The 23,279-nt window shown below is 42.6% G+C and overlaps 1 protein-coding gene across 5 annotated transcripts in view; it reads right to left on the bottom strand.

Moving 5' to 3' along the window:
* The window catches only part of prdm5 (PR domain containing 5), a 345,097-nt gene extending 322,107 nt beyond the window's left edge, over positions 1-22,990 (bottom strand). Inside the window, exons 1-2 of one of the 5 annotated variants that reach the window (XM_043696631.1) lie at positions 22,631-22,990; positions 3,730-3,813 (exon numbers count right to left, since the gene is read on the bottom strand). In XM_043696631.1, coding sequence (XP_043552566.1) covers positions 3,730-3,813; positions 22,631-22,723 — 177 coding nt within the window. In that variant the 5' untranslated portion in view covers positions 22,724-22,990. The remainder of the gene's footprint in view (positions 1-3,729; positions 3,814-22,630) is intronic. The other 4 variants (XM_043696605.1, XM_043696615.1, XM_043696639.1 and 1 more) reach the window with 4 other exon arrangements.
* Positions 22,991-23,279: the final 289 nt, after the last annotated feature.

Below are 23,279 nucleotides of genomic sequence, written 5' to 3'. Positions count from 1 at the left end.
ACATATAAAGTGCTTCCAAGTTTTGCCTCATAAAATAAAGAAACAATGGAGCTGAAGGTTATAGAGGCAGGCAGGAAAGTGAAGACAAGATGACAAGCAGAACATCTATGATCACTGAATGGCGAAGCTGGCTTACAGGATTCAGTGACTTAGTCCTGTTTCTAATTCCTATGTTCCAAAAGTAATTTCACGCCAATTTGAGTTTGCACTGACAGAAATTAGTCTGAAGTTGTGCTTCAAATAATACAGAACTCGATTGGGTTGGGATCACTTTATTTTTAAGAATAAGTTGCTCATCTTTTCCAATGCTGCCCCACACTCCTGCAGCTAGATGGTTCCTTTCCTATCTAATCGGTGATAGAGTATGTTAGGAAATTGTTTTTCTTCCCTTATCGTTACCTCAAATATTTCCCAAATGATAAAATCTTGCTTGCCTCTTTTTTTAAAAAATTACCTTCATCCTGGCCCTCAATAATGTCATCTAAAAGCACAGAATCAGCTTGTACAGCAATGGGACCCAGCACGGACTCAATACAACAGTCAACTACTGCACTGCTACTAAATTGTTGCAAACATCCAATATTGGTTAAGCAAAAGTTCCCTATAATAGCTATTAGAAACACTGTAGCAATTGCTTAGAGCCCCCACTCGACAATTTGCTCACTAGCCACTGACTCCATCCCTCAAATTAGCAACGGTCTGAGAATAAGCTATATTGTTTGCAATCCTGGTCATATTTTACCCCAACAATTCCATGAGGCATCTTGGGAATTTTATTACATTTAAAAGGTGCAAAATAAAAATACATTGTGGTGATTTGGATGAAGGGATTGAAGGTATGGCAGCGACATTTGCTGATCATGCAAAGATACGTTATTAAGTGAGTTGTGAAGAGAATGTAAGAAGCCTACAAAAGAGATATAAACAGTTAAGTGAGTACACAAAGATCTGGCAAATGGAGTACAATGTGAAAAGTCTAAAATTGTTCACTTTGGTGGAAAGAATGAAAGAGAAGCATATAATCTAAATGGGGAAGAGATTACAGAGCTCTGAGATGCAGAAAGAATTTGGTGTTCTAGTACATGAATCACCGAAAGTCAATATGCAGGTAGAGCAAGTAATCACAAAAACAAATAGAATGCTATGTTTTCTTGCAAAGACAGTTGCATGCAAGAGTAGAGGGGTTCTACTTCAGTTATACAAAGCATCATTGAAACTGCATCTGGAGTACTCTGTACAGTATTGGTCACTCTATTTCAGAAAGGATATTAATGCACTGGAAGCAGTTCAGAGAATGTTAACTTAATTAATACCTGGAATGAGTAAATTGCGCATGTGGAAAGATGAGATAGGCTAGGCCTGTATCCTCTGGAGTTTGGAAGAGTCAGAGGTGATGTAATTGAAACATAAGATCTGAGGGGACTTGACCCATTTCCTCTTGTGCATATTTCCTCTTGTGGGAGAAACTAGAACTAGGAGTCTGACTTTAAAAATAAGGGGCACACATTTAAAGCAGAGATGAGGAAACTTTTTTTCTCTCTCAGAGGGTTGACGGTCTTTGAAATTCCCTTCCTCAAAAAGCAACGGATGCAAAATCTTTAAATCTTTTTAAAGCAGAGGTTGGTAGATTCTTGATTACCAACTGAATGAAAGATGATCAAGGATATGCAGGAATATAGAGTTCAGAATAAAATCAAGACAACCATGATCTTATTGAATGGTGGGGCAGACATAAACAGACCAACTGACATACTCTGGTTACTTGTTTGTTTATTGTGCCTAACTGATCCATGTTCTGTATAAAATGACCACAGTTGCTGTCTCTTCACCAATAAAAATATAAATAAATGTGCAATCCTAAAATACTAGTAATACCTGTACTGTCTTCATTAATTTCTGGAACATGGGACTCCTGTGGAAAACCAGTATTTATTGCCCATCCCCAAGCCCACACTGAATCAGAGCACTGAGCTATAGGTAGAGTTTTCCAAGATTCTGACCCATTGATGGCAAAGTAACATCAACATATCTCCCAGGCAGGATGCCTTGTGACTTAAAGGAGGTGGTGTTCCCCTCCACTTGGTTTCCTCATCCTTCTGTGATAGAGGTCACAGGTTTGGGAGATGCTTTGAAGAAACTTTAGCGACTTGCTACAGTGAGTGGCAAGTAAAATTCAACAAAAAGATGCGCGTGGGAGTAGCACAAGAAATTTATTTTTTAAAAAGTCACCACAGTCCCAGAATTCATAGGGCTGCTTTCTTACGGTGACATCAGCTGGTACAGGAATTGAACCCATGCTGTTGGCATCAATTTACATGGCAAGTCAGCTGTCCAGCCAATTGAGTTAACCAACCCTCTTGAAAGAAGGTAAGTTTGTTACATCAAAATATCTTGCATGGCCCAGCACTTCACCAGGAAACCCATGAATTAGCCGTTTATCAAGATTCAGTCACGAGTAGAAACTTACAGGCACAGCATATAACATCCATATTGTCCCCTAATAGCAAGCACAACCATTATTTTCAACAACTTGAACTATTCTATACAAGGTCTGGGCAGATTTTATAAAACCTACATGAGAACTGAGAAAAGAACCAGTTTTGCTTGTGATCAAACACCCTAATTCAAAACTTGACAAAGTTGAACTAAACACACAGTCAGGTGCTCCAGGGAATCTCTGGCAATCCTCAGTCAGATTAACACAGATATCATATTCCTGAATGAAGTGTTCATCAGTAAAGGCTACAATAGTTTCACATTAAGTAATGTGGATAATTTCCAGGAAGTTGTATTGCTCGGCTTTTCAATTTCAAATAAAGAATATCCCACCAACATGGAACGTGAAGTATTATAAAAAAAAACTTCCATAAAAAAAATAAAGACATAACACTTGGTGTTATGGCTTCTTTTCTACACAACATCCCCTTGAATGCTTTAAAACATTTCTACTTTACTAATTTAGTAAAATGGTAATCCAAGGATGGACCAACCCTTTTAATGAAAATGAATTCAACTTACTGTGAGAATAAAACAGATAGAAGAAAAAAAAAATGACTGAGAAATGACAAACTAGCTGAGCAAATAGAAGCAAAATTATAATCTGGCACAATGACTGAGCAGGAGACTTTTCAAATTTATTTTGCTTAAAATATTCTCAGTTCCCTGAACTACGATTTCTTTAGTATGCAGCAGTCTGATATAGAAACACATTCAGAGAAGACTTCTTTGTTTCCATTGTATTTACAATTGATGTCATAAATGTAAATGTTTCTTTCCCCAATCCCCCATCCCCTGAAAGGTGCTCTAAGGCAAATCTTCCCACATTGCACTGCATTATTTATTACCCCAAGACCACCTAAGAAGATAGACAGAGATCACCACAGGGAAGCAAGTAATCAGCAAACACACAATCCCATTAGAAAAGCACTCAATCCCAGGTGGACTCTGTTACCGCTTTCTATAATCATTTCATTGAGGTTTGCAAGTGGCGACATACAGATTACATGTCTGATATGTCATCACACAGGATCAATGAAACAGATGTGTTGTTTAATGTTTCCCACGTGAGATTATATAAATGTCCTATACTGGAGTGAAACGGAACATGCAATAAAAGGAAAACAAGACCTTCAGCTAGAAAGGGAGCAATACATGTTCAAGTCTGTGTGCAGGATGAAACTGTTTTACTGTCAACCACATCTGATCTAATGCAGTAAGATGAGTTGTTACCTCCCACATCAACCTGGGATCCATGCTTTCATTCAGTTCATTGGGCATTCTTTTTTCTCCAGCAAAGGGCCCAAATTTCTCTCCCTGCCAATAAGAGAAAAGAGGGCAAGTTACAGTCATAGACTGCATATCCGAAAGAGAGAAAAATCAAATCTAAGACAACCTGCATTTGATTGGACTCCCAGTTTTGCAAAACAGATACTCAGATTACAACTTAATACTGTTACAACCTTGAAATAGGCAACAATAAAACACAATTTTCGCAGTAAGTCAATTGTAAGTAGTTCACAAACAGAAATCATAGAGTCACAAAATGTAATAGTTATACGGCACAGAAACAGACACTTGAGCCCAACTCATCCATGCCGATCAGATATCACAAGTTAATCTAGTCCCATTCGCTAGCACTTGGCCCATATGCCTCTAAACCTTTCCTGCTCATGTACTCATCCAGATGCCTTTTAAATGCTTTCTTCACCACCCTGTCTATCTGTGACTCCACATTCAAGGAACTACGCACCTGCACCTATAGGTCCTTTTTTTCGTCAATGTTACCCAGGGCCCTATCATTAACTATATAAGTCTTGCCCTGATTTGCCTTTCCAAAATGTAAAAGCTCACATTTATCTGAATTAAACTCCATCTGCCTCTCCTCATCCCATTTGATCAAAGTATGGTTGTACGCTGAGATAACCTCCTTCACTGTCCACTACACCAGCAATTTTGGTGTCACCTTCAAAATTACTAGCCATTCCTCCTATATGCACATCCAAATCATCTATATAAATGTCAAAAAGCAGTGGACACAGCATCCATCCTTGAGGCATACCACTGCTCATGGGTCTCTAGTCCAAAAAGCAACTGTCCACCATCATTCTCTACCTCCTACCTTCAAGCCAATTTTGTTTCCAGTTGTCTGGCTCCCCTTGAATTCACCATGTTTATTAATGATATATGACACTATTTATATTAAGAAAAACAGAAAAGCCCTTCAGAAGTCTCCAACGTCCGATGTGTTCTTATTGTTCTTGAGAAATTAAATTTTACCGTTTCTGGCTGTGCCCGCAGAATTCTTCGTGAAAACTGAAGTACTTCACTGAAAATCCTGTTATGCCCTTTTTAAATGATGTTACTGTCCATTGTGAGGCACTGTTCCAATTTATAGCTGTTGCAGTGACAAAGGGCACCAAACAATAATAAAAACAATTCTAAATGAAGGTAATACCTAGCGTAATAAAGTATTGGTCTATATAGGTGGATACCCTGATGGTGAAGAAACATCTTTGGATCCAGCATTCAACTTAAAACAAGCTTATGTTCACTGTCAAATTCTGTTAAGTTAAAGTATTAAACACTCCAATGTGAGACCATTTGATTATTTTGAGAACCTGAATTCCACCTATTTGACATTAGAATCCTCTGTACTATTGTACTAAAATGTTCAATCACATTTTCAGTGTTCACTCCTTTGCACAAAAATGATTTGATTTGTCACTAAACCATTCTATTTTCTGTATTCTGTTTGCTTCCAGGAAAAAAGTACGGGTTTGCATAAGGATTGTAAAATGCCATAATGCGATTTTTGAGAAGATTTGTAGCTCAGGTTGAGGTTTAGGTAGTAAAATGCCATAATATTGATCTGGTAATTAGATAGGATAAAAAATACTTAAAGATAAGGATGCAAAAAATCTTCCAGTTTTGCAGTGGAAGCATTTTCAGTCATTCCACTGTTCTACAGCAACCAAAAAAAATTCTTTATCTGGATTAAGTAATGCTGTCCTTTTAAAGGCATAGAGTCATAGAGATGCACAGAAACAGACCTTTTGGTCCAATTTGTCCACGCTGACTAGATATCCTAACCTAATCTAGTTCCTTTTGTCAACAGTTGATCCATATCCCTCCAAACCCATCCTATTCATATACCCATCCAGACGCCTTTTAAACGTTATAATTGTACTAGCCTCCACCACTTCCTCTGCCAGCTTACTCCATACACGCATCACCCTCTGTGTGAAAACGTTGCGCCTTAGGTCCCTTTTAAATCTTTCTGTTCTGACCCTAAACCTATGCCCTCGCATTCTGGACTCTCCCATCCCAAGGAAAAGACCTTATCTATTTACCATATCCATGTCACTCATAATTTTATAAACCTCTGTAAGGTCACCCCTCAGCCTCTGACGCTCCAGGAAAAAAGGCCCAGCCTATTCAACCTCTCTCTGTAGCTCAAACACTCCAACCCTGGCAACATCCTTGTAAGTTTTTTCAAGTCAAATAGCATACCAGAGTAAAGTGGATGGCTCAATAATTGTCTTGCCTCACAGCTTGCTAGGGTTTTGTGGCAGAACTTTGAAACAACAGCGCCAGCCAAAATGGCAGGATCTGTCTCAAACACACTGGAAACTACAGTGGGCTTTGCAGTATCTCCTCCATAACACTCCATGATCCTGCTTCTGGGTTTCCCAACCAGAGTAGCCACTGAGGCATAATGAAACTGTGGACAGAACAATTGCAAATTTAAAGTATGTTTAAACTGGGAATGGGTTCTTGAAACTGTAGCAGCCATAGCAAGAGGAAGTGACAACATGGTTAGGTTGCCTATCACATCCCACACCTCGATATTCTTATTCATACTTGGAGACCCCACTGTGGCAACAGAGGAACTGAAATAAGATAATGTTTCCCAAGGATAAGACAAAGAGGTCAGTCTCTCCACCTGAGTAGTTGTGTACGAGGCCAAAGACATCAGCAGCAGAGATGCAATTCTTCCAACCTAGAGACTGCACCAAAAGAATCTAGAACCTTAGAAGGGTAGAGAAGGTGAGAACACTCCCAGGTTTCAAATCCCACACTCTGACATATTCAACATTCTCCGGCACATGAAATCTCCTCAGATCAAAAGACCTCACAGTTCCAGTCATTCCATCCTCTCCTCACACCCCTAGCTCTTCAATGTTCATGCTTACCTTATTACCCTCTCACGTCCAAACCTCTGCTGCCCTCACGAATATTGCTCCTCCCTCATCTCCACACATGCTGTTTCTAACACTGAAAACTCCCTGCTTTCCCCCTTCAATGAAGAGAATTCATCACACCAGGAAAAGACACTGATCCAGGGAAAGGAGATCAGGGGAGATGAAGTCCTCCAATTACAGGCACCTGAGCAGTTACAAGCAATATATTTCTACTTGCTCCACTAGGGAAGACATTTTGTTGCAGGATGGTGCAGCTGTCAGCAGTGACCTCCTGAGCCTCTGGTGTTACTATATGTCAAGAGAACAGATCCTCTGTCTGTCAGACCCTACACTGTGTGCTTTACTCCACAGAACAGGATATCTATGCCTCTCTCTGCTCTGGGGAGTGATGTGTGACTAAGACGATGGTGTCTGTGTTACTGCTGGTATTTCTCATAGTGCTACACCATTTGTTCCTTATTAAGGTGGAGCTTACACAAGTTGCTCCCATCCCAATGTCTAGTTAAGCACAAATATGACATTAAGAAACGACTTAAGTTTAGGAAGAGACTGGTAGTAGCTATTAGTTGTCTCGGCACACAATATCACAACACTTAAGTCTGGGTATGGAATGAAAGGAATAAGACAAAGGAAGACCACAAATACCCTCTTCAGAAGAAAAGATAATTGTGTTTTTGCTGTCTTGGAATCTATTAACAATAGTGAAAGCTGGCACAAGGAAATGCAATATAACTTGAGTGAAGGACAAAAGTTCCTCTCACCAAAACAGGGCTGCAGCTCTTCAGTTTCATTAAGTAAAGGCTCTGGGGTTTTCCTGTCTCACTGAAAAGTAATACCCCAATGTGCACTTACCACGTTGACTCTGGCAAGTTGCTGACAGCTCAGGAATTAAGTGTACGATTGCTGCATCTGGTAACTGTGTAGGAATTCACTTGATAAACAAAGACCATGCATCTTGATAGCATGGAAGGGGCTGGAAGCCAGTTGTGTGGGGTTGGGTGACCATGCGCTTGGAGGTGAGATTACTAGATTAAATGAGATTAGTGACTGCTGTGGATGATGAGGTCTGATGCTCGATGGTGCGGTCATAGTTCCAGGGGAGATAGCAAGAGGTATCTGACGGCTGGCACTCAGCCTCTCCAATGTCGAAGTCAGTTGCCTCAGGCTTAATTACAAGGTTAGGGACGAATCCGAGAGCACAGAGTGCAGTCAGTTCAGCGTAAAATAGTGCGAATGGGGGGGGTTGGGGTGGGGGGGGGGGGGGGGGTGGAGGCAGATTCAGGTGACCAATTTCACATCGACAGTTCTCAATGCACAAGTCAAGGTCAGACTGAGCAGCCTATAGTTTCCTGGTTTATCACTTACTCCCTTCTTGAACAATGGTACCACATTGGCTGTCCTCCAGTATCTCACCTGCGGCCAGAGAAGAATTGAACATTTTTGCAGGTGCCTCTGCTTTTTCCTCCCTTGCCTCACTCAACAACTCCAGCAAGATGCCATCACCTGACACATATTAAAAGGGAGGAAATGGCCTCATGGTATTATGGAGGAGAAAGTGAGGACTGCAGATACTGGAGATCAGAGCTGAAAAATGTGTTGCTGGAAAAGCGCAGCAGGTCAGGCAGCATCCAAGGAGCAGGAGAATCTTCAGGAATGCTTATGCCCAAACCGTTGATTCTCCTGCTCCTTGGATGCTGCCTGACCTGCTGTGCTTTTCCAGCAACACATTTTTCACCTCTTGGTATTATCATTGGATTGCTAATCCAAAGGCTTAGTTAATGTTTTGGACACCTGCATTTGAATCCCACAACTGCAGATGATGTAGTTTGAATTCAATAAAAATCTGGACTTTAAATAGTCTAATAGTCCAGAATACATTTAATCCAGTCCCGCAGAACTATCTACTTTTAAACTTGCCAGACCACTCAATCTCCTTTCTATCTGTGCTAATTTCTTCCAATGTACCCCAGACCTTCTTGATTTCTCTACCTATATCATCACTCTCACGAATGAACACCAACCAAATGCATTCATTTGGAGCCCTCCCTACATCTTCTGCTTCCATGCACAAATTAGCAATTCGTTGGCTCTACTTGTTCACTCATTTATCCTTTAGTCCTTAATGTAACAGCATAAGATTTGCTTTATTTTGTCTGCCACTATCTTTTCATATTCCCTTTTAGTTCTCCTAATCTCCCTTTTCAGCTCCCTGTTGCACGTTCTGTATTCCTCTCAAGCTTCTGTTACTTCAAGCCCTCGTTATCTGCTATAAACCTCTTAACTCAATACCGTATACCATATATCCCTTAATATTGGAATACTGTGAGCAGTTCTGGGCCCCATATCTAAGGAAGAATGTGCTAGCGTTGGAGATGGTCCAGAGGAGGTTTGTAAGAATGATAAAAGGATTTCTTATATGAGGAGCAGTTGAGGACTTTTGGTCTGTATTCAGTGGAGTTTGGAAGGATGAGAGGGGGATCTGATTGAAGCTTACAGAATACTGAGATGCCTGATTAGCATGGACATGGAGAAGATGTAGGAGAGAGTCAGACCGAAGGGTACAGCCTCAGAGGGATGGGATAGATCTTTCAGAATGGAGATCAGGAGAAATTTCTTCAGCTGGAGGGTGGCCAATCTGTGGAACTCATTGCCACACAAGGCTGTGGAGGTCAAATCTTAGAGTCAGAGATGTACAGCATGGAAACAGACCCTTCGGTCCAACCTGACCATGCCGACCAGATATCCCAACCCAATTTAGTCCCACCTGCCAGCACCCGGCCCATATCCCTCCAAACCCTGCCTATTCATATACCCATCCAAATGCCTCTTAAATGTTGCAATTGTACCAGCCTCCACCACGTCCTCTGGGAGCTCATTCCATATACACACAACCCTCTGTGTGAAAAAGTTGCCCCGTAGGTCTCTTTTATATCTTTCCCCTCTCCTCCTAAACCTATGCCCTCTAGTTCTGGACTCCCTCTCCCCAGGGAAACGACTTTGTCTATTATCCTATCCACGCCCCTCATGATTTTGTAAACCTCTATAAGGTCACCCCTCAGCTTCCGACGCTCCAGGGAAAACAGCCCCAGCCTGTTCAGCCTCTCCCTGTAGCTCAAATCCTCCAACTCTGGCAACATCTTTGTAAGTCTTTTCTGAACCCTTTCAAGTTTCACAACATCTTTACGATAGGAAGGAGACCAGAATTGCACGCAATATTCCAATAGTGGCCTAGCCAATGTCCTGTACAGCCACAACATGACCTCCCAACTCCTGTACTGAATACTCTGACCAATAAAGGAAAGCATACCAAACGCCTTCTTCACTAACCTATCTACCTGCAACTCCACTTTCAAGGAGCATTCCAAGGTCTCTTTGTTCAGCAACACTTCCTAGGACCTTACCATTAAGTCATTGAGAGTATTTAGGACAAAGATAGATAGGTTCTTGGTTAGTAAGGACATTAAGGGTTATGGAGAGAAGGCAGAAGATTGGGGTTGAGAAATATCAGCTTTAATTGATTGAAAAACGACTCAGTGGGCTGAATGGCCTAATTTTGCTCCTATATCTTACGGTCTTTCATTTTCTTCAGGTCATTGGCCTATCATTGGCCCCAGTTTTGCCAGATTCTTTGTGAAGTGCATGGAAATTGTTTTTGTTCCAGTCCTACCCCAACCAAAGATTCCCACTGTGGTTGGCAGGGCCCTCAGCTGTGGCTGACCTATCTCCTGCACATCAGTGCTCATCCCTCTCTTCCATCTCACAACAGCAATAGGGTCTCCCTTCGATCCCAGCAACATCCACATCCAAAGAATCACTGGCTGCCATTTGTACCAACTCCAGCAAGATGCCATCACCTGACATATTTTAAAAGGGAAGAAATGGCCTCGTGGTATTATCACTGGACTGTTAATCGAAAGACCCAGTTAATGTTTTAGAGACCAGCATTTCAATCTCACAACTGGAGTTGGAGGAGTTTGAATTCAATAAAAATCTGGACTTATTAGTCTAATAATGACCATGAAACCATTGTTGATTGTCAGGAAAAATCCATCTAGTTCACTAATGTCATTTAGGGAAGCAACCCGCCATCTTTCCTGATGAAGGGCTTTTGCCCGAAACGTCAATTTTCCTGCTCCTCGGATGCTGCCTGACCGGCTGTGCTTTTCCAGCACCACTCTAATCTAAACTCGAGTTTCCAGCATCTGCAGTCCTCACTTATAACATAGAAAAGGTACAGCACAGAACAGGCCCTTTGGCCCACAATGTTGTGTTGAGGTTTAATCCTAATGTAAAATATAATAACTTAACCTACACATCCCTCAACTCACTGCTATCCTTGTGCATGTCTAGCAGTCATTTAAATGTCCCCAATGACTCTGCTTCCACCACCACAGCTGGCAATGCATTCCATGCATTCACAACTCTCTGTGTAAAGAACCTACCTCTGACGCCTCCTTTATACCTTCCTCCTAATATCTTCAAACTATGACTTCAATGCTATGCTTTGTCAAATAATCATATATCCTATCCCTCAGAATTATTTTCAAAACTCTGCTGACCACAGACGTAAGACTGACTGGTCTGTAATTGCCCAGGATTTCCCTATTACCCTTCTTGAAAAGAGGAACAACATTCACCTCCTTCCAATCCTCCGGTACGACTCCTATGGAGAGGGAGGAGGCAAATATCCTCGCCAACGGCTTAGCAACCTCCTTTCTCACTTCCCGGAGCAGCCTCGGGTAAATCTGGTCTGGCCCTGGGGACTTATGAGTCTTAATGTTTTCCAAAATTTCTAGCACATCAGCTTCATCGATCTTGATGTGGTCAAGACTGTATCCCAGCTCCTCTAAGTTTTCATTTACAACAAGTTCCCTTTTCCTTGGTGAAAACTGAAGCAAAAAACTCATTTAGGGCTTCCTATATCTGCTCAGACTCCACACACAGGTTCCCTCTGCTATCCTTGATCGGGGAGAAAGTGAGGACTGCAGATGCTGGAGATCAGAGCTGAAAATGTGTTGCTTGAAAAGCGCAGCAGGTCAGGCAGCATCCAGGGAACAGGAGAATCGACGTTTTGGGCATAAGCCCTTCTTCAGGAACCTTGATCGGCCCTACCTTCTCCCTGATCACTCTCTTATTCCTCACATAGGAGTAAAATGCCTTTGGGTTCTCCCTAATTCTTCTTCCCAAGCCTTTTTCGTGCCCCCTCCTGGCTCTCCTCAGTCCATTTCTGAACTCCTTTCTACCAAGCCTGTAATCCTTGCTTCCTCCACCTTATGTAAGCTGCCTTCTTCCTTTTGACGAGAAGTTCCTCTGTTCGCGTCATCCAAGGTTCCTTAATATTACCCCTTCTTACCTGTCGCAGAGGAACAAATTCGTGCATCACTCGCAACAACTGCTCCTTAAATAGTCTCCACATGTCTGCTGTGCCCTTTCTGTGGAACAATTGCTCCCAGTCTGTACTTCCCAACTCCTGTCTGATAGTGTCATAATTTCCTTTTCCCCAATTAAATATCTTCCCTTGGTAACTGCTCCTTTCCCTCTCCAAGGCTATGCTAAATGTGAGGCAGTTGTGATCACTTTCACCAAAGTGCTCTCCCACCACAAGATCTGATACGTGTCCTGGCTTGTTACCGAGCACCAAATCCAAAATGGCCTCTCCCCTCGTCGGTCTGTTTACATACTGAGTAAGGAACTCCTCTAGAACACACCTGACAAAAACGGCTCCATCCAAACCATCTGCACTTAGGAGGTTCCAGTTGATGTTGGGAAAGTTGAAATCACCCATAACAACAACCCTGCTGCTTCTGCATTTTTCCAGAATCTGCCTGCCTGAGATCTTCAATCTCTCTACTGCTATTAGGTGGTCTGTAGAAAACCCCCAATGCGGTGGCTGCTCCTAACTTCCACCCATACTGACTCAGTAGACAAACCTTCGTTTCTGTAGCTGTGATGCACTCTCTGATTAGCCCCTCCTCTTTTGCCATCTTTACCCAGTCTGCTTATATGTAACGCCAGACCCACAATAATGATTGACACTTCATGGCATTCTGGGCAATTAGGGATGGGGAATAAATGCCAGCCTAGCCAGCACTTGGATTAGAGTCATAGAGATGTATAGCACAGAAACAGGCCCTTCAGTCCAACTCCTCCATGCCAACCAGATATCTCAACCCAATCCAGTCCCATTTGCCAGCACCCAGCCCATATCCCTTTAAACCCTTCCTATTCATATACCCATCCAGTTGCCATTTAAATGCTGTAATTGTACCAGCCTCCACCACTTCCTCTGGCAGCTCATTCTATACACGCACCAATCTCAGCGCAAACAAGTTGCCCCTCAGGTCTCCTTTATATCTTTCCTCTCTCACCCTAACCCTATGCCCTCTAGAAAAGACATTGTCTATTTACCATATCCATGCCCCTCATGATTTTATAAACCTCTATAATGTCACCCCTCAGCCTCCGCGCTCCAGGAAAACAGCCTCTCCTTTTAGTTCAAATCCTGCAAACCTGGCAACGTCCTTGTAAGATTTCAGAAAAGGTTTACAAGTTTCACAACATCCTTCTGATAGAATGGAGACCAGAAATGTACAGCCACAACATGACCTACTAAATCCTATACTCAATGATCTGATCAATAAAGGAAAGCATAGCAAACACCTGCTACTTGCGACTCTACTTTCAAGGAGCTATGAACCTGCACTCCAAGGTCTCTTTATTCGGCAACACTCCCCAGGACCTTACCCTTAAGTGTATAAGTCCGGCTCTGATTTGTTTTTCCTAAATGCAGCACTTCATATTTATCTAAATTAAACTCCATCTACCATCCTCAGCCCATTGGCCCATTTAATCAAGATCCTGTTGTACTCAGTAATTTTCTTCACTGTCCACTACACCTTCAATTTTGATTCAAGGGCACTGCTGGCTAGGCTGGCATTGTATGTTCATTTCCACTCTCTTCATCATCCAAGGCCCCAGACACACCTTCCAAGTGAAGCAGCCATTTAATTGCACGAGTCTAGTCTAGTCTCCTGCATTCACAGCTGACAATGTGGTCTCCTCTCCAATGGGGGATGAAACAGAGCTGAGGATTGCTTTGTAGAATACCTCTATTCTCTCCACAAAAATGACCCTGAGTTTCCTGTTGCCTGCCATTTCAACACACTACCATGTTCCCTGGCTGAGATTTCCATATCGGGCTTGCTGCAGTACTCCAACAAAACCCAGTGCAAATTGGAAGGACAGCACCACATTTTCCACTTGGGGAGCCTGCAGCCTTCAGGATTCAAAATCAAATTCAATAATTCCAAAGCCTGAGCACCTTCTCCCATGCATTAACCCCAACTCTCACACACTAGGCTTTGTCACTAGGCTGCTATCACAATCATCCCATTGTCAGCCACTAATGGTCCTCATTAGCGGCTGTTGATTCTCCCAGGCTGGCCTTTACACATTCCTTTGTCTGCCCAACTGTTTCTTGGTCTCTGTCTCTACCTATCATTTACTACCCCAACTTCAGCATTCTTACCAACCTTTTCCGAGCTACACTCAGTTCTGAAGAAGGGTCACAAAGTATTACCGTTGCTTTCTCTTCAGATGCAGCCAGAGCTGTTAAGTTTTTCCAGCAATTTCTGTATGTGTTAGTTAATTGGCCTTCTTAGTAACTGAGACAAAAATATTCATTTTATAATGTGGCCAGTGGAATGATGGGACTCTTCCAGCCTTGGTGAAAACAGCATCAAGATCCTCAGGGTAGTGTCCTTGGCCCAATATCATCAGTCGCTTCATCAATGGCCTTCATTCAAATTGCAATAAAAACCTGGTCAATGTCCAGCCTTGGGTTAATAACTGGCAAGTAACATCATACTGCATAAGCACTAGGCAATGACCATTTCGAGTAAGAGAAATCCTATCCGTCATCCCTTGACATTCAATGGCACTGCCATTGCTGAATTCCATACTTATAAACAGTGATGATGACCAGTGACCAGTAACTGAACTGGACCAGCCACAGTAATACCATGGGTACAAGAGCAGGTCAGATCTTAGGAGTTCTGCAGTGAGTAACTCATCTCTGGACTCCGCAGTAACTGTCTACCATCTACAAAGCACAGGTCAGGGATGTGACAGAATACTTCCCATCTGCCTGGATATGCACAACTTCAACAAGAATTTTGTATTAGATAATCTGCTTTTAGGATATTGATTGAAGGTTAAGCATTTATGAGAATACTGGCGATAACACCTCTGTTCTTCCCCAAAATAGTGCGATCAGATCTTTTTGGTCCATTACAAAGGGCAGGCAGGATATTACTTTCAAATTTCCAACAACAGACAGTACCTTAGACCGAGGGTGGCATTCCCTCATTACTGACCCCTAGGCAACACAGCATCAGGCCAACACTGAGCCTTTGGAAGAGCAGTGCCCCCTCACCTGCGCCACATAACAGGCAAGTTTAGCTTTTCAATTTTCTTGCTTAAAAACTAGAAACTTGCTTCAAAACTAAAAAGACTAGAAATGCTTGAATTTGCACTTGAACAGAGAGGCTTGCAAGGCCATTTCACAGCCAGTCAGTTACGATTCTGCTTTTCTGATGTGTCATTACATTAAGTGTGGTCACCGGCTTTTTCTTTTTGTTTTAGTTTTATTGTCAAATTTCCATCTCCTCTACTCTACCAAAGAAACAGCTTTTCGAAACTGCAACGTGTTTGTGTATTCAGTGTGCTGAGCACATTGTTTACAATTATTCAGACTGGGCACAATGGTTCATCACCAACACGTGAAGGTTCTCACAATAACACCAAAAAGTTAAACTTGAGAAGAGTATCTCATCACACTCCCAAAGGCTTCAAAGCTTTTTTGGGAAAGGTGTTAATTTTAACTCAAGCTGTCTTTTGACCAACCCATGTTCATTTCATGGAACTTGGCCAACCTTTATAGGTCAGATGATGCCCATGACCATTTTTAGTCAATATTTTTGAGCCTGGTTTTATCCATTCATGAGATATGAATGTCACTGGCTAGCCCAGCATTTACTGTCCTGGAGAAGGCTGCTGTTATGACCTACAGAGTAGAGGGGCAAGCAGTGAGCTATGAGGAAGGAAGCTTCAAGTTTTTGATCCTATGACAATGAATGACAACACAGTTCCAAGTCAGGGTGGTGTGGGGATTGGAGGCTGGTGATGGTGTTGGTTTGCAAAGTGCTGCTGAAGAAGTCTTACTGAATTACTGCATGATTCATAAATGCCGGTGTTGGACTGGGGTGTACAAAGTTAAAAATCACACAACACCAGGTTATAGTCCAACAGGTTTAATTGGAAGCAATCGAGCCCTCCACAATCACCTGATGAAGGAGCGTCGCTTCGAAAGCTAGTGTGCTTCCAATTAAACCTGTTGGACTATAACCTGGCGTTGTGTGATTTTTAACTAAATTACTGTAGTTCATCTTGTAGATGGTATACACTGCTGTCAATGTGAATCGGTGGTGATGGGAATGAATGCCAATCAAACGGCTGCTTTGTCCAAGATGGTTTCGGGTTTTATTGAATGTTGTTAGAGATGCAGTCAGCCATGCAAGCAGAGTTTTTATAAGTTTTAAAAGCAACAATAGTCCCATTTATAATATTAGACAATAGAAATTAAAATCAATAGTCCATATTTAATATCATTACAACTGCTACAAAAATGTCTCACAATTTCAGCCACTTTTATTGATCCCCTCTAAACCTTGTGTATTCAAAGACACTGAAATACAGTTTTTCTAGTTTGTTGTGTGCCTAAAACCTCACTTGTTTCATCTATAATCCTGCAAACCGTATAAGTTCTGTGGCTGAGGTTCACTTCTGTTTGCAGCTGTTTTGAACCATATTAACCACTTGCTGGATGGTGGCGAACAATCATAGAGTCATAGAGATGTACAGCACGGAAACAGACCCTTCGGTCCAACTCGTCCATGCTGACCAGATATCCCAAGGAAAACAGCCCCAGCCTGTTCAATCTCTCCCTATAGCTCAAATCCTCCAACCCTGGCAACATCCTACTGAACCCTTAGCCAGTGTTAAAGGGACAGCCCTAGTCTTCGACGGGCCAACCTTTCGCTATCGCTATCTTTTTACCTTTCACCAATCCTAGAATGAAATGCTGCCCACAAAGCAGGCACTCTAGCTGCCTAGTACAATACCAATGCTTTGTTACCAGTTACATCAAGGTGAAGCCCTTTTTGTCCATACAGACTGTGGGTACCTAAGTATCGGCATAGCAACCATCAGAAACTCTCTATCTTGTGAAACCTAATATTCTTGCAAAAGTGAATATATCTAATATGCTTCCATTGCTGTTAGTGGGGAAAAAAAGATTGAACTGTTCCCCCTGCGGACCAATGAACCAGAGAAAAATTGAGGTATGAGAATTCAAGAACTTTTTGCAGGCTTGCTATTAAGTTAAAATTTATATGCACTGGTTCAGTATTTAGAGTATTTAATAGATTAAAACATTTTGAAAGATTTCAACAAATCATTATGAAACAAACTATGACAAAGCTGTATGAGGTGTTATAAGCCCAGATAGAGTCATAGAGTCATACTATGAAACAGACTCTTTGGTCCAACTAGTCCACACACTGTGTTCCCAAACTAAACCAAGAGCTGCACAGTGGCACAGTGGTTAGCACTGCTGCCTCACAGGGACACGAGTTCGATTCACTCCTCAGATGACTGTCAGTGTGGAGTTTGCACATTCTCCCAGTGTCTGCGTGGGTGCCTTCTGGTTTCCTCCCACAATCCAAAGATCTGCAGGTTAGGTGAGTTGGCCATGCTAAATTGCCCATAGTGTTAGGTGCATTAGTCGGACGGGGTGGGTTGCTCTTTGAAGGATTGGTGTGGACTTGTTGGGCCGAAGGGCCTGTTTCCATACTGTAGAGAATCTAATCTAAACCTTTATTCACGTACTTATCCAAATGTCTTTTAGAACATTGCATCCAACACTTCCTCTGAAAGTTCATTCCACACACTAACCACGCTCTATGTAAAAAAAAAAGTTGCCCCTCATGTCGTTTTTAAACCTTTTGCCTTTCACCTTAAAAATATGGCCACTAGTTTTGAACTCACTTTGTAACTCAAACACTCCATTCCCAGCCATGTTCAGATAAACCTTTTCTGAACCGTCTCCAGTTCAATAATATCCTTCCAAGAGTGACCGGAACTGCACACAGTCCTCCAGAAGAGGCCTCACCAACATTCTGTACAATCTCAACGTTTTGTCCCAAGTCCTATATTCAAAAGGTCTGAGCAATGAAGGCAAGTATGCTAACACCTTCTTAACCACCCTGTCACCCTGCAAATTTTAAAGAATTATGTACCTGACCCCCTAGCTCCCTCTGTTCTACACTACCTATAACCTAAAGCTTGGTCAAAGACATAGGTTTTAAGGTGCATCTTTAAGGAATATAGAGGCAGAAAGGCAGACAGATGCTTGGAGGGTATGCAAGAGCTTAGGCCCCAAGCAACTGAACATCAATCCCCATTGCTCGTATGATGACGTTAAAGATGCTCGAGAAGCAGAATTAGAGCAGCATATGTTAATCTGGAAGATTGTTCAGAAAAATGTGGCCATAGAGAGATTAAAAAATAAGGGGTGGGGGGGGAGGGTTTAAAATCAAAAGAAGGAGGTGATGTAGTTAGAATCATAGAGATGTATAGCATGGAAACAGACCCTTCGGTCCAACCCGTCCATGCCGACCAGATATCCCAACCCAATCTAGTCCCACCTGCCAGCACCTGGCCCATATCCCTCCAATCTCTTCCTATTCATATACCCATCCAAATGCCTCTTAAATGTTGCAATTGTACCAGCCTCCAGCACGTCCTCTGGCAGCTCATTCCATGCACGTACCATCCTCTGCGTGAAAACGTTGCCCCTTAGGTCTCTTTTATATCTTTCCCCTCTCACCCTAAACCTATGCCCTCTAGTTCTGGACTCCCCCACCCCATGGAAAAGACTTTGCCTATTTATCCTATCCATGCCCCTCATGATTTTGTAAACCTCTATAAGGTCACCCCTCAGCCTCCAACGCTCCAGGGAAAACAGCCCCAGCCTGTTCAGCCTCTCCCTATAGCTCAGATCCTCCAACCCTGGCAACATTCTTGTCAATCTTTTCTGAACCCTCTCCAGCTGGGTAATATCCTTCCTCTAACAGGGAGCCCAGAAATGGACCCGGTATTCCAGAAGACACCTCAACCAATATCCTGTACAACCTCAACTCTCCGCTGTCCCTGTTTCTCATCCAGATCCCTTTATCCCTAAGAAAGAGCTCTCCCTCCTTCTTGATGTTGTGTTCCCCCACCCCATCCCCTCTCAGTGGGGGTGAATCCCACAGGTTCCTCACTCTCTGGGGGAAGACATTCCTCCTCAGCTCAGTCTGACATGGCCCGCCCCACTGTGACCCCCCTCTCCCCTCCCTGGTTCTGGTTTCCCTGGTCATCAGGAACATCCTGCCTGTGTTTACCCTGTCCAATCCCTGTTGGAATTTTATAGCTTTCTGAGATTCCACCCCACCTCCTCATTCTTCTAAACTCCAGCAAACATAATCCCAACCAGTTCTGAGAGTGCATGGAGTTAATCCATGAACAGCAAAGGACTGGGTGACTTGTGTAGCTGAAGAGTTGAAGAAGGAGAGAGGACTTCAGATTCCTGGATCACTGGGTCAGTTTCTGGGAAAGTAGGATCTGTCCAAGTCTGACACTTTGCTGCTGAACATAAAGGAACCACTTTCCTTGCAGGGTGGGGGCTGCGGTGTAGCCAGTGCTATTGGTGGGGGCTAAAGCTAATACAGCATGATTGTGGGATACAGAGGAGAAACAATAAGGTGCAACGCACCAACAAATATAGAAGAAAAGGCAAGTCAGTCTTGTAGACAGACCATACAGAGTCAGGTTAAGGTACAAAGACGCACAGCAAGACTGGCATTTATTTTAATGCAAGGTATCTTGCGAGCAAGGCAGAGGTGATGAGGGTGCTGATTAACACATGGGGATATGACATTATTGACAGATACATGGCTGAGTGATGCACAGGACTCAGCAGCCCAAATTCCACAGAACAGAATTCTCAAGAAAGACAAGGAGAGAAAGAAAAGAAAGTAGAGTTGCAATATCGATCAAGAATTCAAATGCTGTGGTAAGGAGAGGTGATACCTTATAAGGTTCCTCAACTGAGGCAAAAGGGTAGAACCTTAAAAAAAAGAGAATAATCACATTGATAGGAGAGAACTACAGCCCCTCCAAAAAGCCAGGGAAAGATAAAATAGCAGAAATGTAGGCAAATTCCAGTGAAGTATGAAAGTAATCATTCAAACTTCACCAATATTAACTGGGAACAACAAAGTGAGAAAGGTTTACAGAAGATATAATTCTGAAGTTGTGCCTAGGAGAGATTTCTAATCAAGCACGTAGAAAGTCCTACAAGAGCTAATTTTAGGGAACAAAGTTAAGCAAGTGGTAAATGTGGCAGTGGGGAGCATTTCAATGACTATAATCATATTTCATTGAATTTAAGGTAGTCCGAAAAAAAAAGGACAGTCAGAAATAAAGATTCTGAACAGAGTAAGTTGATTTTAATATGGTAAGACAGGATGTGGCCAAAGTGGATTGGGTGTAGTTATTGTAGAAAACTCTATATCAGAGAAGTGAGTGTCTTTCAAAAATGAAACAGTGGAGGTTCAGGGTCAACATGCTCCTGTAAAGGTGAAAGGTGGAACCAACAAGTCCAGAGAATCTTGGATGTTGAGGAACAGAGATGGAATTCTGGAAGGCTTTTGACAAGGTCTCACAATGGACACTGATCAAGAAGATAACAGCCAATGGGATCCAAGGCAATTTGGAAAATTAGATCCAAAATTGGCTTAGTGACAGGAAGCAGAAGATGATGGTCAAAGATTGAGTTATAGAAAAAGTGCATCTATGGAAGGAATTTACCCTTTCATAATGAGTCAAAACCTAGGGGACACAAGTTTAAGATAAAAGGCAAGAGACTGAGAGGCGAATTATAGAATAAATCTTTCACCTAGATGGTAGTGGGTGTCTGGAAAATCTATCTGAAAGGGTGGTAGAGGCAGGACATATTTAAATAAACAGATGTTGAGCCATAGCACATAAGGCTACAGGCCAGTTGCTGGAAGAATAGATAGGTGACTGATAACTGGTAGAGACACGTCACATCTCTTTCCATGCCGTAAAATTTAGATCACAGAATTTTACAGTGTATCAGATTAGGAGAACTGCCAGGAGTACATTGGGATAGTGATCATATAGAGATAAATCAGGCATAATTGAGGATCTCAGCAACAGAGCCATGGAGTTATACACCACAGAAACAGGCCCTTCGATCCAACTCGTCCATGCCGACCAGATATCCTATATTAATTTAGTCCCAGTTTCCAGAACTTAGCCCATATCCCTCTTAACACTTCCTACTTAGTTACCCACCCAGATGCTTTGTAAATATTGTAAATGTACCAGCCTCCACCACTTCTCTGACAACTCATTCCATACACACACCACCTGCTGTGTGAAAAACTTGCCCCTTCAATCCCCTTTAAATCTTTCCCATCTCACCCTAAACCCATGCCCTCTAGTTCTGGACTCTTCCAATAGATGAATGAAACAAAAGATGAAGTCAGGTGATTGTACAGAGGTGGAAATAAGCCATCTTGGAAATGGTAGGAATGAGGTTAAAGTTCTTCTGGGGTAAAATGTGTCAGTAAGGCTGCAAAGAGATTAGTTTAATCTAAGCATGTTGTCAGGGAATAGACTTTAGATCAGAGATTAGAAACAATGGCTTCAATTTCCCCAATGATTAATTCGGAATTAAGTTTTCACACAGAACCATCAGCAAGCAACCAAATCGGAACATGACAATGTTTAAAAGACATTTGGATAATAACATGAATAGGAAATGATTTGGAGGTGCTGGTGTTGGACTGGGGTGTGCAAAATTTAAAAATCACACAACACCAGGTTATAGTCCAACAGGTTTATTTGGAAGCACTAGCTTTCAGAATGCTGCTCATTCTTCAGGAAAGATTTGGAAAGATCTGAGCCAGGAGCAGACAGGTGGAACTAGTTTAGTTTGGGATCATGTTTGGCATGGACTGGTGGGTTTAAGGGTCTGTTTCCTTGCTGTATGACTTTATGTGCATTCACCCCACATGCAAATTTTGATCAGGTAAAACACATACTTCCAGGAATTTCCAGATTCTATGACACTAGAAAATGGGAGCTAGCTAACCACCAAGTTAACAGGGCATTAGGAGTTAGATATGCTTCTTTAATCCCAGGATCATTTAAAACCTTTAAACCTGACCCTGTGTTACTTATTGAAGGTGCTGAACTATGTCACAAATAAGTGAATAAGAGGGATCTGATTCCAGCAAGGTTGTCTGAAATCTCAGGTGTTAAAGTCAAAATCGAACTATGTCAAAATGGAAAGAAAGGGAAAGTGCTGGTAATCTGAAATAATAGTTTTTTAAAAAAATGTTGACAATGAAAGCGTGTTAGCATCAGGACTATAGAATGAAAGGGCTGCAGCGTTACAAGCCGTTACCTGTTGACAAGACCGATGTGGTGGGGAGAGTGAGGAAATTTTACTTTAATAATGATATTGCTGGCTTCAAACTTTGAAGGAGAGCAGTATTTGGGAGGAGAGCCCTTCAGACACTATGCAGTAGCAGCCAGTGAGAGCCCTGGGTGCTCTTATACGTGGCACTCGGGGTGAGCAAGCTGACCGTCTGCACAACAACAAAAGTTACAACATCTTCCTCAAACAAAAATCTCTCACACACACACAGCGAAAGGGCAGCAGGAATGTTGTTCATTCGCAATTATAAGGCGAAACCTCACCAATTTCTTTTTTTAAAAACCCAAAGAAAACAAACCTTTTTTATTCTCCTGGCAGTGTACAGCCCGATACCTTCTTGCACTTTGGACGGTTTCAAGGAGAAGCGATCGGGGACGTACATACCGAGCATGGTGCCGGGCCCGGGCCCGCTACCCTGGCGCCAGGCCGGGAAGGAGCTCAGTTGAGGCTCGGCCCGAACGGGAAGCAGCTCCCCTCCCAGCCCCGAGCCGGCTCCCCTCCTGGAATAGCCCGCACAACCCCAGCGCTCTGATTGGCTCACCGAGCACTCTCCAGGCTCGACTTTCCTCCGTAAAAGCCGAGCTTTCAGCAAGGTTTCAACACCAGCTCAGCAGCAAACTTTCTCCAGCACAGAAACAGACCCTTCGCTCCAACTCGTCCATGCCGACCTGATATCCTAAATTAATCTGGTCCCATTTGGCCCATACCTCTCTAAACCCTTCCTATTCCTATATCCATCCAGATGCCTTTTGAATTGTGATTGTACCATCCTCCACCACTTCCTCTGGCAGCCCATTCCATACATAGAGTCAGACAGCATGGAAACAGACCCTTTCGTCCAACCAGTCCATGCCAAACAAAATTAGTACCATCTGCCTGTTCCTGGCCCATATCCCTCCAAACCTTTCCTATTTATGTATCTATCAAAATGTCCTTATATCCACCAC

The sequence above is a fragment of the Chiloscyllium plagiosum genome, chromosome 1, assembly GCF_004010195.1.
Source record: "Chiloscyllium plagiosum isolate BGI_BamShark_2017 chromosome 1, ASM401019v2, whole genome shotgun sequence".
In the NCBI taxonomy this organism is placed as follows: Eukaryota; Metazoa; Chordata; class Chondrichthyes; order Orectolobiformes; family Hemiscylliidae; genus Chiloscyllium; species Chiloscyllium plagiosum.
The sequence above is the reverse complement of the archived record's forward strand: the minus strand, read 5'-3'. Positions and strand labels throughout refer to the sequence as shown.